Source organism: Falco cherrug, chromosome 5, assembly GCF_023634085.1.
Source record: "Falco cherrug isolate bFalChe1 chromosome 5, bFalChe1.pri, whole genome shotgun sequence".
NCBI classification, from domain to species: Eukaryota; Metazoa; Chordata; class Aves; order Falconiformes; family Falconidae; genus Falco; species Falco cherrug.
In genome coordinates, this window is record NC_073701.1 from 87,240,716 (window position 1) to 87,253,344 (window position 12,629).

General features: G+C 44.1%; 1 protein-coding gene across 7 annotated transcripts in view; it reads left to right on the top strand.

Moving 5' to 3' along the window:
* The first annotated feature begins 6,398 nt into the window (after positions 1–6,398).
* Positions 6,399–12,629, top strand: part of BRD1 (bromodomain containing 1) — a 63,940-nt gene continuing 57,709 nt past the window's right edge. For 3 of the 7 annotated variants that reach the window (XM_055711237.1, XM_055711239.1, XM_055711242.1), the window contains exons 1-3: positions 6,401–6,755; positions 9,463–9,525; positions 10,974–12,354. In XM_055711237.1, coding sequence (XP_055567212.1) covers positions 10,988–12,354 — 1,367 coding nt within the window. In that variant the 5' untranslated portion in view covers positions 6,401–6,755; positions 9,463–9,525; positions 10,974–10,987. Of the gene's footprint in view, positions 6,756–7,110; positions 7,605–9,462; positions 9,526–10,973; positions 12,355–12,629 lie in introns of those variants that run through there. The other 4 variants (XM_055711244.1, XM_055711241.1, XM_055711243.1 and 1 more) reach the window with 4 other exon arrangements.

Genomic DNA, 12,629 nt, shown 5'->3' on the forward strand with positions numbered 1-12,629 from the left:
AGCTAAGCGTATGATAGCATGTTCACAGGATTTATTCATACTTGCCCTTAATGTGGAGTGAGGATGGTGCTGGAGCACATCTTTCTGTAGTGCTGAAATTGAAGTTCCTATTCTGGCATTTTATTAAGCCTATTGAGATTTTTGACTGCATTACAAAGCCATATTAGATAAACATGTAAATCAGTTATATATTATTTTTATATATATGAGTTTGGAAGATCTCTTTTGTTAGCCAGCGTCAGGCACTGGCTGAGGTTGTAGACCTGTCTGAGACAAAGCAAAGTTGCGTAGGGCTCATTAATGTTTGTTAAATGATACATACGAGTCATGTTTCTCTGAACAGAGGAAGCTATGAGCCAGGTCTGCTTCTCTTGTTTGTTTTTGTGTTATTTTTCTTTGTGGATGTACTGTATTGAGTCTTGCTTCTGACTTATTTTCTCACTTTGTTTTTCCTCCCCAGATTTTGCTTCTAGTCCTTCCCCTTGTAAATGAGGAGACGAGGTTTTAATTCTGAATGAGCCCATCTATTTTGAGATTTCTTCTGCAGTAAATGACTAGGGATTCTAACAGCAAAGCTTCCTCCATTGCGTACAGTCTTAATCATCTGCAGACCAGGTTTGTCCTCTGGAATGAATCAGGAAGAGGTAATAAAGTAATTAAGACTGGAATTGTCTGATTGCTGATTGAGTTTTAACTTAATTATGCTAAGGCTGAAGTATTAACTCATTGTAAACATTGGAGATAATTTCTTGGAGATACACATTTGTGAGTGACCTGAGTAGGAAAACAACTTCACTTCATCATATGTTACCCTTGAAAGTTTTAATACTGACAGCAAGGAATTGAGAATAGAGAAGTCACTTTAAGGGATTTAATAAATAAAATAAACTTTTTACAGTATTAAACTTTATGAAAGCAGTGAGTAACTTTTCTTTGTTTGGGTGAAGGCTGTGTAATGGATCTTTCCTAGTATAGAGGAAAGGATCAGGGATTAAGAAAGGGTTATCAGAATAAGTAATAATGTATTTGCAGTAATATTGTTTATATGGGTTACACTGGCTTAAGCAGTTACCTGAGTTTGTGCTAAACGAAGTATCTTCTGAAATCCAAATCCAATGGGGTGAACAACCACAGGGAGAAATTAGAAATAAAAGTACTGAAGCTGATGTTTGATTTGAGAAATATATTGTGTATCAGATATTTCTGTGTTGAGCACTTTGTTTTCCCTTTGCTGTGTCTGCCTTTTACAAAGTTTCAGTTAAAATAAGTACTTTTATTTGTTGCATTAGCTTTCTATAAATTCTGTCTTTATCTGCTACGGAGGTTTCCTCGGCATGTCTTGCAAAAAAAAGTCAAAATCCAATGTAAACTGTTTAGCTCGTGTTTTGTAATTCTTTGCTATGCAAGTATGATATTTTTAGAACTTTTCACATAGCAATTATTGTTTCGCTTTTTGATTCCTACCCATTACCACTGGCATTTTGTCTTTGCCTATAACTTGGCTCAGTTAGTTATGCTGTGTGAATTAACAGACACTCCAATTCTAAACATGCACCTTTTTTTGTCAGCTAAGCTAATGATGGCTAATAACTCGGGATGCTGAAGGGGCACTCCCAACCCTTGGCTTTACTTTCCTGCTGCCTCCCTTGCACTGGCAATTGTTTTCATCTGATCATGCAGTGAGGTAGTTCTGGGAGCTAAACAGAAAGCTGGTAACTTGTTTATGAAGGGTTATTCTGATGGCAGTTTCCATTTGCCAGGAATAGCTTCCTAGAAAGACCTTTGCAGGTGGAGTTACTATGGAGAAAATAATAAAGGTGCCAAACTATAAATGCTAGGAATTGAATAATTAATACCAAAGAGGTAACGACGGGAGAGAAGGGGAGTACAGTTCCCTTTTTTATGGCTCTGTCTGCTCTTTTGTAAACAACAGAAATACATAAGAGTGCAAAAACCTCTGCTCCAAAGGTTTGTGCTTGATAAAATAGTCTCCAGTAGGTAGCAGTTTTGCTATTTAGAAGACCTACAGGTGAGTACATGGGCAAGTTTTGTGCTTTTGCTGCAGCATTTTGTAATTTGAGAATGTTTCTTTTTTGTTTTGTTGAAGTGTAGTTTACATATGCTTTCATGTATGTCCAAATACAAAGATGTTTCTATTTTTTTAACTTTGCAGGGTCTGTAGGGGTGAGATCAAGCCCCACCTTTCAGCACGCAACAGTTACAAGCACATATGGTAGAGTGTCTCAGAACTGCAAAATCCCAAAGGTACATCACGTTAAAGGACTCAAGCTAGATAGTGGAAGGGTGAGGCAGGAAGTAGGTTTCCCTGTCAGTTGTGTATCTCAGTGCAATGCTTAAGATATCTTTCTGTCTGCAAGTGACAGTCTACATACCTCTCCTTGCAGTAGGTGACTCCAAGCAGTAGTTTCCACAAATGCTTAAATGGAAATGGGGTAAGGGCAGCTGTACAGCTTGAAGACCACTCTGTCAAATATCTTCATTATCTATAGATTACATTCTGTAGGACTGCTTAGCACATGCAACTCATAAAGGTATTTCTTAGCAAGCACACTATTATAGCTTGAGTTGTGGTGGAGCTCTCATGATAAAAGGGTTCTGTCTTTATCAGCACCATAAAAGGCATCAATGCAGCCTCCAGTCTGTCTTAAACCCTGTGTTTCAGTGAAGACTATTCATTTGGATCAACATGAACTGTTCTGGAGATCTAAAGGGTCGCCTTCTCAATTTTATAGAGAATCACTTCAATTCTGAGGATGAGAAAGGTGGTGCATGCAGGAAGTAAGAGTTAGTATGGCAGTAAGAAGCAAAAACCTTTGATTCCTTAGCAGTTGGTGAACATGCATGAACACCAATATTATTTCATCTTTACTCACCCTTTTGTCATATAGTACAGCTAACAATGAAGGACCAGAGGGATGTAAAGGAAAATGCAGGCAATTTTTCCTAACCGGAGAACAAGGAAGATATTCAGTAAACATGTAAAAAGAACCAACACTTTTCTTCCATATTTGAAGCAGAAAGGCTGATCCCCATTCTGGAATTGTCATCTAGGACTTTAGACCATATATCCCACTCGGTCTAGTATGAAAAAGAAGTCAGACTTCCTGCCAAAGTATCAATGATAACTAGGAGATGGATCAGTGATATGTGGAATTGTCCTCAAATATCGCCAGAAGAGGTGGGGGAACGCTACACCACCTCACAGACTGAAGATAAACAGTTGTGGTTTTGTTTGTCAGCACACTGCTGTAACGTGTCTTTTGATAGGATGCAGTATCTTTTCCACAGTGCATGCTGTTCTGGCTTCTGTAAGGTTAGAGAAAATTTTTGAGAACAGCCAACCTTGCACAGTCATATGTGCAAGTACTTTACCAGTGCCATATAGCACTACTGGTGAGATGAGTGAGATCAAAAAGCATCCCCTTGCAGGATGAGAGGACCATGGTAATGTTGCATCTTATGAGACCGTATTCTGAAGGGAAATATTAATCATGCACAGATGAGTCTGAAGGTGCAAACTGTATAGTGGAGGAAGCCAGACTTGAAAACTTTATAGGGGTAGATGGGCTTGAGGCATCATACAGAGGCACCACGTGACTTAGCAAGGTTAGACAGATTTGTCGTTGTGATAGGAAGAAGACCCCCCTGACAAGTTATAGCAGTCCAAAACTGATCTTGAAATGGAAAGATTCTTGCAGGTTCTAAAGAAAATGTGGAATGTGTGCTGCCTCTTGCTTGTCCTTTCACCAGCCAGCTGTTCAGACCAGGAGAGAAATAGAGTTCCATTCAGGGAAGACCAGCACCGCTGCTAACACTGAAGTGCTGCAGCAAGTCTTGAGTTGATCTTTATCGATCTGTAAAACAAAGGTGGTACTGTGTAGGTGATATGCTTCAGCAAGATAGAAATGTGCCTCATGAAGTTTGATTCTGCAAGGACAGAGGAGGATGCCAAGGGAGATGCCAAACGCTTGTTTACACAGTCCTCCTTGATATGTTTCTCTTGAGAATTTGATAACAAGGGCAGGTGAAAGCTGGTAGGCAGAAGATGCTCCTTCAGTGGGAATCTTCCACGCAGGGTCAGTCAGCAGTAGCAACTTGAATACAAATTTGATTCCCCGAAGTAAGGGTCTGAAGATTCTGATCTATAGGGACTGAAGTCCCATGTACATGTTGAGCTACTGCCAAAAAAGGTGGTGAAGGTCCTGTTGCCATCAAACTATGGTTCAGAGGGCTGGTTTTTTGCAAAATTGTACAGTATCCCAGTAGAATTGTTTCCTCCTTTTCCGAAACCTGAAGGAATGGTATTTTGAAGCACCAAGTCTCACTTGTGAGATGGAAAAGGCAAAAGAAACAGACCTTTGAGATTATAGAAGCATGTGCTGGGGACTGGTCAAATGCCCCAGACCATACTATATACATACTGTTGCATTTTAAAATAATATGGGCTAACGTGCTAATATTTAACATGGAGGGGTTGAGGATCCTGACCTGGTAACATGTCATAAGATCAGTGAGAAATGATTCAAAAGTGTAATTAACAACTCCTTACACTGAACAATGTGTTGAGCCTGCCCTGATCTCTGTGCCGTTGCTCTGGAGTGCTGTATCAAGGAATGACATGCATTCTGTGCCAGAGCCTGGACAGTCCATAGCGAAAACTCCTCATACCTTCTTACTAAGAATAATTGAGAGGATCTAGAAGCATGAGTTCAAACTACAAAAAGATGGTTACATGATGCAAGTAGCAATAAGGAACACTGAAACATTGCAGGGATATCCAGCTATGGAATGCTGTAGTCCACCTGGCAGAAAAAAGAAACGGGAAAAGTGCCAGAGTTGTGCATCAGATGCACCAGAGCATGGACACAGTCATGCTCGCTATGCAAAACTTGTCTCCAGTTTTAAAGCATTTATATAGCTGCAGGGCAGATACATAGGGATTACCACTTAAAAGGGAAAATGACATGTTTTCTATCATAAATGAGATTTTATTATTACTAGCTTCTTGATGACATTTATAATTTCTAGTCATTTTTATACTTTACACACTAACATGTATGATTTAGTATGCTTCTCCCTCTTTAATTCTGTGACAGGCTAAATTCCAGTGCAACGACATTAGCTCACATCAGCACGTTGTAAGACTTCTGAGGCTGGTGGTAGGATCACTTAAGCAATATAACTGGAGAATAATTCCTCACAGGCAAGTACACAAATGACCAGATGGCTCTCCAGTTTATGCAATCTTTAATTTTTTTTTTTTTAATTTTTATATTGGAAATGGAAGTTGCTCGGCCTATGTGATTATAGACATGTATTTCTACACTGACTGCACCGCAGATATGTTAGCTGTTCTAATAAGCTTCTGGAGATCAGCATGCTGGATGGTCCCTGATGGGGGAAAAGGAGTGAGAAAGTACTTTGCCTGTTCTACAGGATTTCCTTAGGGAAGTTACTTCAGCGTTCCAGACCTTCATTTGCTTTCTTTAAGTAGTGACCTGTGCATCTATTTCTGATTTCCTAGTTTTAAATTTATTGTAGGACCAACTGCTGCTTAAGGAGACGTAGCACTGGAGAAGACTTAAGTGTGGGTTTAGGCCACTTCGCAGGAAGCTTTGCTTGGTGGACGGCTGTTGCAGATGGGCGAAGAGAGTCACACTTACCCGTGACTGCTTTTTACTACACGCGGGACTGGCTGGGTATGATCGGCAAAGGCAAGTGTTTGTCTCTGGGTGGGCCAGCAAAAAGTTAGTTTTTAAGCGTGTGGGTGCAGCTGCCTGGCAGAAACGTACTGCAGTAAAATCCTCCAGAACTGGAATATGGCTGTCTAAAAATAACACGTAACAAAGGGTGTCCTTCGCCGGGAGATCCAGGAATAACTTGCTTTTGCTTGGGCCGAACGTGAGGCTGTCCACAGCTGATTTGCAAGCAGCCGCCTGACCGGGGACCGCGCAGGAGCTAACTTGCGAGCACGTTTTCAGCGTAGGGCTCTCGGGCTCGGGCTGCCCCCGGAGACACAATAAACGCCGCTCGCTGGTAGTTGGGAGCGCTGGTTTTGTAACAGGCCGCGGCCCGCCCCCGCTCCGTCCGCCCTGCGCCGGGGCGTCTGAACGCTCTCGCCGGGGGCGCGGCGGCGCGGCCCGGCCGGCCCTGGGCGGGAGCGCGGCGGGCTCGGCCGGCCCTTCCCGCCCTGTGCTTCCCCCCACCCCCCACCCCCGCGGCGCGGCCCCGTCGGCCGGAGCGCCCCGTGCCGGCCGGTGCCGGGCCGGGCGGCCCCTCGTGGCCCTCCGCCACCCGGGGGCGGGGGTAGCGGCGGCGCGCAGGCCCCGCCCCGCAGCGGCGGGGCTGGGCGGTGCCTGGCGCCCTCACGTCCCTTCCCTCCCTCTCCTCCCCCCCCGTCGGCGCAGCGCTGTGGTGAAGCCGCATTGTTTGTGCCGAGGGGGGAGGGGAGCTTCTCAGCCCCGGGAGCTGAGCGCCGAGCCCGCAGCCGGACGGCGACCTGCGCCGCGCCTCACGAATGCGCCGCGCCCGGCTGCAGCAGCAGCCCCGCACCCAGCGCCGGGTCGCCGCCGCGGGCAGCGCGGCCCTCGCAGCGCCCGCTCGCCCGCCCGCGGCTGCCGGACGCGGGGCCAGGCGACAGCACCGGCGGGACCTCCGCCATTAAACCGGCCGCAGCGTCGGCCGCAGAGGCGGAACGGGAGGTCTGTCAGCCGCGCTTCGGCGGCTCCCACAGCGTGAGTGAAGCCGGGCGGGCGGCGGGGGCTGGCGGGTGGGGGCTGCGGGGCCAGGAGCCGGCGGGTCCCGCCGCGGCGAGACGGAGACCGACGGGGGGGGGGGGGGGGGGGGGAGGGCAGGGCGGGCTGGGCACGGCGGTGGGGAGAGGCGGCCGGGGGCGAGGCGGGCGGGCGGGGAGGCTGCGCGGGGGGGAGCCGAGCGCAGCGGTCTGGGGGAGGGCGCCGCTCGAGCTGTTTTGTCAGCCGCCATATTTGTGGGCCGAGTATTTTCGCGGAGGGGAGGGAGGTGACTGTTGGGAAGGGCCGGAGCTGATGGGCCTGGGCAGGAACCATCCTCCCGGGGGCCGGGAGGGGGGAATGTCGGGGTCGGGCAGGAACCATCGGCGCGGAGGGGTGTGTGCACGCTGGAGGCTCCCTGGGCGTGGGCAGGAAGTGCTCGCGCAGGACCGGCGAGGGCGGGCCCGTGGGCGTGGGCAGGCCGCGCGCAGGGGGCGGCCGCGCCGGTAGCCGGGCCGGGGGCGCGGGAGGGGGCGGCCCCAGGGATCCCGCCCCGGGGGATCCCGCCCCGCCGGCCCCGGCCCGGCAGGCTGGGCCGCGTGAGCCCCGGCCCCTGGCATTCCCCTGAGGGGACTGGTGCTGCTCCACAGCTGACGCCGTGGGTGGCGGCCGCCCCGTGCTGGGTGTAGGCAGCGCTTGCTCACCTTCCCTCATTGTCTAGGGGCGAAGAGCATTCCTGTGCCTTTCTCTTTTTAATGGTCTGCATGGAAGTGTCCATTGAGAATGGAATTCCCTCTTTCCATTGAGCCGGGCGTCTAGGGGCCAAAGGCAATTTATTTGCAGAGGAGGAAGGTAACTAGGACGGAGGCTGTAAAAGGAATTTTTACCATACTTTTCCTGTTGGCTTTAGCTGTCCTGCACGTTGATAACAAGTATATCTTGCCTCATACCGCGTATTCCACACAAACAGCTGTCTTCCTGTGCTTTCATTGTGGTGAGGGAAAGCGTCTGCTGGTGACTTTCTTCCCAAGCAGCTGATGCAGTTCCAAGAGAGGAAAGCTGTGGATAACTTTCCTGTTTTATCTCCTGCAGTCTTCGAGTTGTTGTAAAAGACAGAAGAGTGCTAACAGAAGTGCATGAAGTAATATCATTTTGCTGTTAGTGTGATATCTTTGTTAATATTGAATGGCAGCTCTCTTAGTTTACTCTTTTTCAAACTTAAATCCCTGGTCTTTGTTCCTATTAATCTACGGGACACTGGCGGGTGGGGTGGGAGAGAAAAAAGATACCTGATAATTAACTCGGAAAAGCAAACCAATTGCCAGTCGTGAATTTGCTATGCAGAAATCTGGTCTTTATCTGGAATGCTTATGGGACATTTGCAAACAGAATTTGGAGAAACAAAACAAAACACTCCTTTGGCTTATGGAGCGTTTAAGTTATTTGTGCTAAGTTTCTATGAAATTCGGCCAGAGTACTACCAGTTCCACTTCAGTGTTCGTTGCATTGAACTTGTAGGGTATCTATTCTGTGTTCAACTGTGATTGTGATTTGCTTCCTGATTTAGCTTTATTCACAGTTGAGTATTAAAGGGAAGATGTTTAGGTGTTAGCTCAGTCGGTTTTTATCATTCTGGTTCGTACAGCTTATTTGACTTTTGTCATAGTTGTCCTAACTCTTAAAGCAAGAACACTTGTGCTTTTGAATATTTTTCTTCCTGTTCTGCTTGCGGCCATGCTTAAGAAATCTCGGGAACAGAGGGGGATGGAGAGCTTGGAAACCTAGCGTTAATGCTTTATTTTTTTGTGATACTGGGTTGAGTCAGATAGTGAAGTCTGGACAAGTTGCACGTGTTTTTTTTTTAGTCTCTGAAGGCTACATCTCATCCCTCCCCCAGTATTTTCAAAACAGTCGCTATCCTTATGAACCACTATGAGTAGATAAACAACGAGCTAAGTTGCAGGAAGGGTCATTTAAGAAGAGAAATACAGACTTTTACATCTAGACAGAATTAAAATGCAGTTACATGAGGTAAACATAATTAAATAATTTGTTTGGTGACTAAATTAAAGACAGATACTAAAAAATGCCCATAAAATGAAACCATTCTGATCTGTAGTAGATTGCTGTACATTGACACATCGGTGTATTTTAGCTGAAGAATCCCTCCTTCCTTGTTCACAATAATAAACAGAAATTGCAGCCGTTGTTTTATCTTTGCCTCTGAATTATAACATCTGTTGTGAAGCTGGGAACTAACTTTTAATTCAGGTTGAATTATCAGTATGCTTTTGTTTATTGGACCTTCTGTAGCAGTATTAGTGGTTTAAACTTCTCTGCAGTTAAGAAAACAGTATGTTTTAATGCTGTGTTGTTTTACAGAATTAAAATACAAAGGTTTTTTCCAAGCTTGTTTGACGAGATGGAGCCTTTTTTATTTGTGTGTTTATATAGAGCAGGTCAGAGTTCTGTCATGATTAAGCACTGACTGTTGTCTCTTTTTGTGCTTGTGCTGTAAAAGCAAGTAGTAAAGGTTAAGGATTATTTGTGTAAAAGTCAGATCTGTAAGCAATGCAATTCTTGCATGAATAATAACATCAGCTTAGGCTGGGAAAACAAGGTCAGTTTGCGAGAGCAGATAGATCAGACCCTCTCAAAAACTAGTTTTAATGCTAGCTGACTAAGTCATTTAGTCTTCCTGTAAAAACAGGTCCTTCTGAAACCAGGACAACTTTGAAGGTTCACCTTTGTGGCATCTAGACTTAAACAAAAGGTAGGCTACATGGAGTAGTTTATGTAATTCTTCCAGGCCTTGCTGTTTTTTTCCTAAAACAGATAAACTAGTCATTAACAGTAGTTATGTTTTGATCTCTGCTTCTCTGCTATTTGGCAATACATGCTAACAGTAGTTGCACAACACTGACTTGAAGTGCCGAATTGAAATGGTAAGGACCTAATAATACTTCAAGCCAGTGATTAAAGATCAAGAGTTTTCTGTAGCTGAGGTTGAGTTTTGCTATTTGTTAATGATTTATTAGGAAGAAGGGGGGACAGAACTTTTAAACTTGACCTTACCAGTTTTGTAATAATTCAAACCCTCACAGGGGAAAAAAAAACCCAAAACAACCCCAAACAAAAAACCAACATGAAAATGTCAAAAGCATAAGTATGGAAGCTTTTAATTAGAAATTTTATAATTAAAGCGCATACTTGTCCTACTAATGGTTCTTGATGGTTGGGGGAGGGGGGAAGCTACCTTTTGTATGGTTTGTGGAATGATTTTTTTGCAGTAGGTGATGAACTTGAAAATTACATTAAGGAACTTGGGATTGCATTTAAAGACAGGGAGATTTTTACCTACCCCCGTTGCTCTGGGAACAACTCTAGAAGAATATTGAGGGAGAAGGGTGTGTGTGTACATGCACCCATACATGCAGGGAGCATGTTTTTGCTGTAAGTCAAATCTGCTTTACAGGTGGAAAAACTAGTTGCAGTCCATACTGCGCCATATTGGGCACTGCAAGTTCAGTTGTGTTCTTGTTACTTTGTAAAGAATAATAGGCTCTTTAAGAATTGAGAAAAGTAAAACAGCAAAAGAGCCGTCAAAAGTACATACTTGCCAAATTTGGAAGCAGGCGTGTTTTTCTAGCTTTTAAGTATAGCTATAGTAATTGGATTGTTAACCTGACTATTTCAGATTGCAATGGAAAAAACTGCAGGGAAGACTGTTTTTCTTTCACAATTTTGTTCTTTTGGGGGGAGGTCTGGAGAAAGTAATCTAGCTGTTGGAAAAAAAATATTGAAACTGCAGACACCCTTAAGGTATTAGGAAATACTGTATTGAAGGTTTTATTACAATGTAACAAGTGTGATATTTTGTTTCTTTTTCTGTGGCACAAAGAAATGGTTTTTTCCTCATGCAGAGGTCTTACAGATAGCTCTTCCGTAGGATTTTTGTATCAAGGATTTTGCATAGCTGTATTTACTTAGAGAAGCTGTTATTTAGGAGATCTATTTATCATTAGGTTAAATTTGTGCAAAACTCTGTGAGCAGTCCCGTTGAGTAAGGGTGACAGGCTTTTATTTATTTATTTATTTTTAAGTTGAGTAGATATGTTGAGGGCTATAGAGCTGAAGGTTGGGGGGTTTTTTGCTATAATAAAGCTAATACTTTAATATGAAGGTTTTGAGTTGTAATACTAACTGTTGCTCTAATTTTAGGTAAACATTACCAAATGAGGAGAAAAGGAAGATGTCATCGAGTATCGGCAGCAAGGCATTCTTCTTCCCCGTGCAGTATTAAGCACTCCCCCACACGAGAAACCTTGACGTACGCTCAAGCTCAAAGAATGGTTGAAATAGAAATTGAAGGTCGCCTGCATAGGATCAGTATCTTTGATCCTTTAGAGATCATTTTAGAAGATGATCTTACAGCCCAGGAAATGAGTGAATGCAACAGCAATAAAGAAAATAGTGAAAGACCACCGGTTTGTCTAAGAAGCAAGCGGCATAAAAATAACAAAGTGAAAAAGAAAAATGAAGCTCTTCCGAGCTCACACGGTATACCTGCTACAACAACTCCTCTTCCAGAACCAAAAGTACGGATTGTTGAATACAGTCCTCCTTCGGCTCCTCGGAGACCTCCAGTTTATTACAAATTCATTGAGAAATCAGCAGAAGAACTTGATAATGAAGTTGAGTATGACATGGATGAAGAAGATTATGCATGGTTAGAAATAATAAATGAGAAGCGGAAAAGTGATGGAGTGTCAGTTGTTTCACAAAATATGTTTGAATTCCTTATGGATAGGTTTGAAAAAGAGTCTTATTGTGAGAATCAAAAACAGGGTGATCATCAGTCTTTAATTGATGAAGATGCGGTGTGTTGTATATGCATGGATGGTGAATGTCAGAACAGCAATGTAATCCTGTTTTGTGACATGTGTAACTTAGCAGTACATCAGGAATGCTATGGGGTGCCATATATACCTGAGGGCCAGTGGCTCTGCAGACACTGTCTGCAGTCCCGTTCTCGGCCTGTAGACTGTGTGCTGTGCCCAAACAAGGGAGGTGCCTTTAAAAAGACTGATGATGATCGTTGGGGACACGTGGTGTGTGCTTTGTGGATTCCAGAAGTTGGATTTGCCAATACAGTTTTTATTGAGCCAATTGATGGTGTCAGGAACATTCCCCCAGCCAGATGGAAGTTAACATGCTACCTCTGTAAACAGAAGGGTGTTGGTGCCTGCATCCAGTGCCACAAAGCAAACTGCTATACTGCATTCCATGTGACGTGTGCTCAAAAGGCCGGTCTATATATGAAAATGGAACCTGTGAAAGAACTAACTGGCAGTGGGACAACATTCTCTGTAAAAAAGACTGCCTATTGCGATGTACATACTCCACCAGGTTGCACACGGAGACCTCTAAATATTTATGGAGAAGCTGAAATAAAAAACGGTGTTTGTAGAAAGGAGGGATCAGTCAGAACTGCTAGGTCTACATCAAAAGTCAGAAAAAAGACAAAAAAAGCCAAGAAAACGGTGGTTGAACCCTGTACAGTTATGCCAACAGTATCTGCTCCTTATATCCCCCCCCAGAGGTAAGCAAACCATCCAAGTGAGAGAAACCTCTATTTAATTATCTGTTTAATTTTAAACCAATGCTTTTAGATCCCAACTTGAAGGAAGCTTTTGTGCATTTCTTACATGTTTTACTTAAAGGCCATACTTGGAAGATTAATGTAAATTATGTGCATTACACTTTTGTGAAATTGCATTAAAAATGCAGTAACTTCCCCAGAGAAGTCAGTAAGTGGTCAAGTGGTCTGTCTTGTCCTCAGAAACCTTTTTTTTTTTTTTTTTTTTTTCTCTTGTG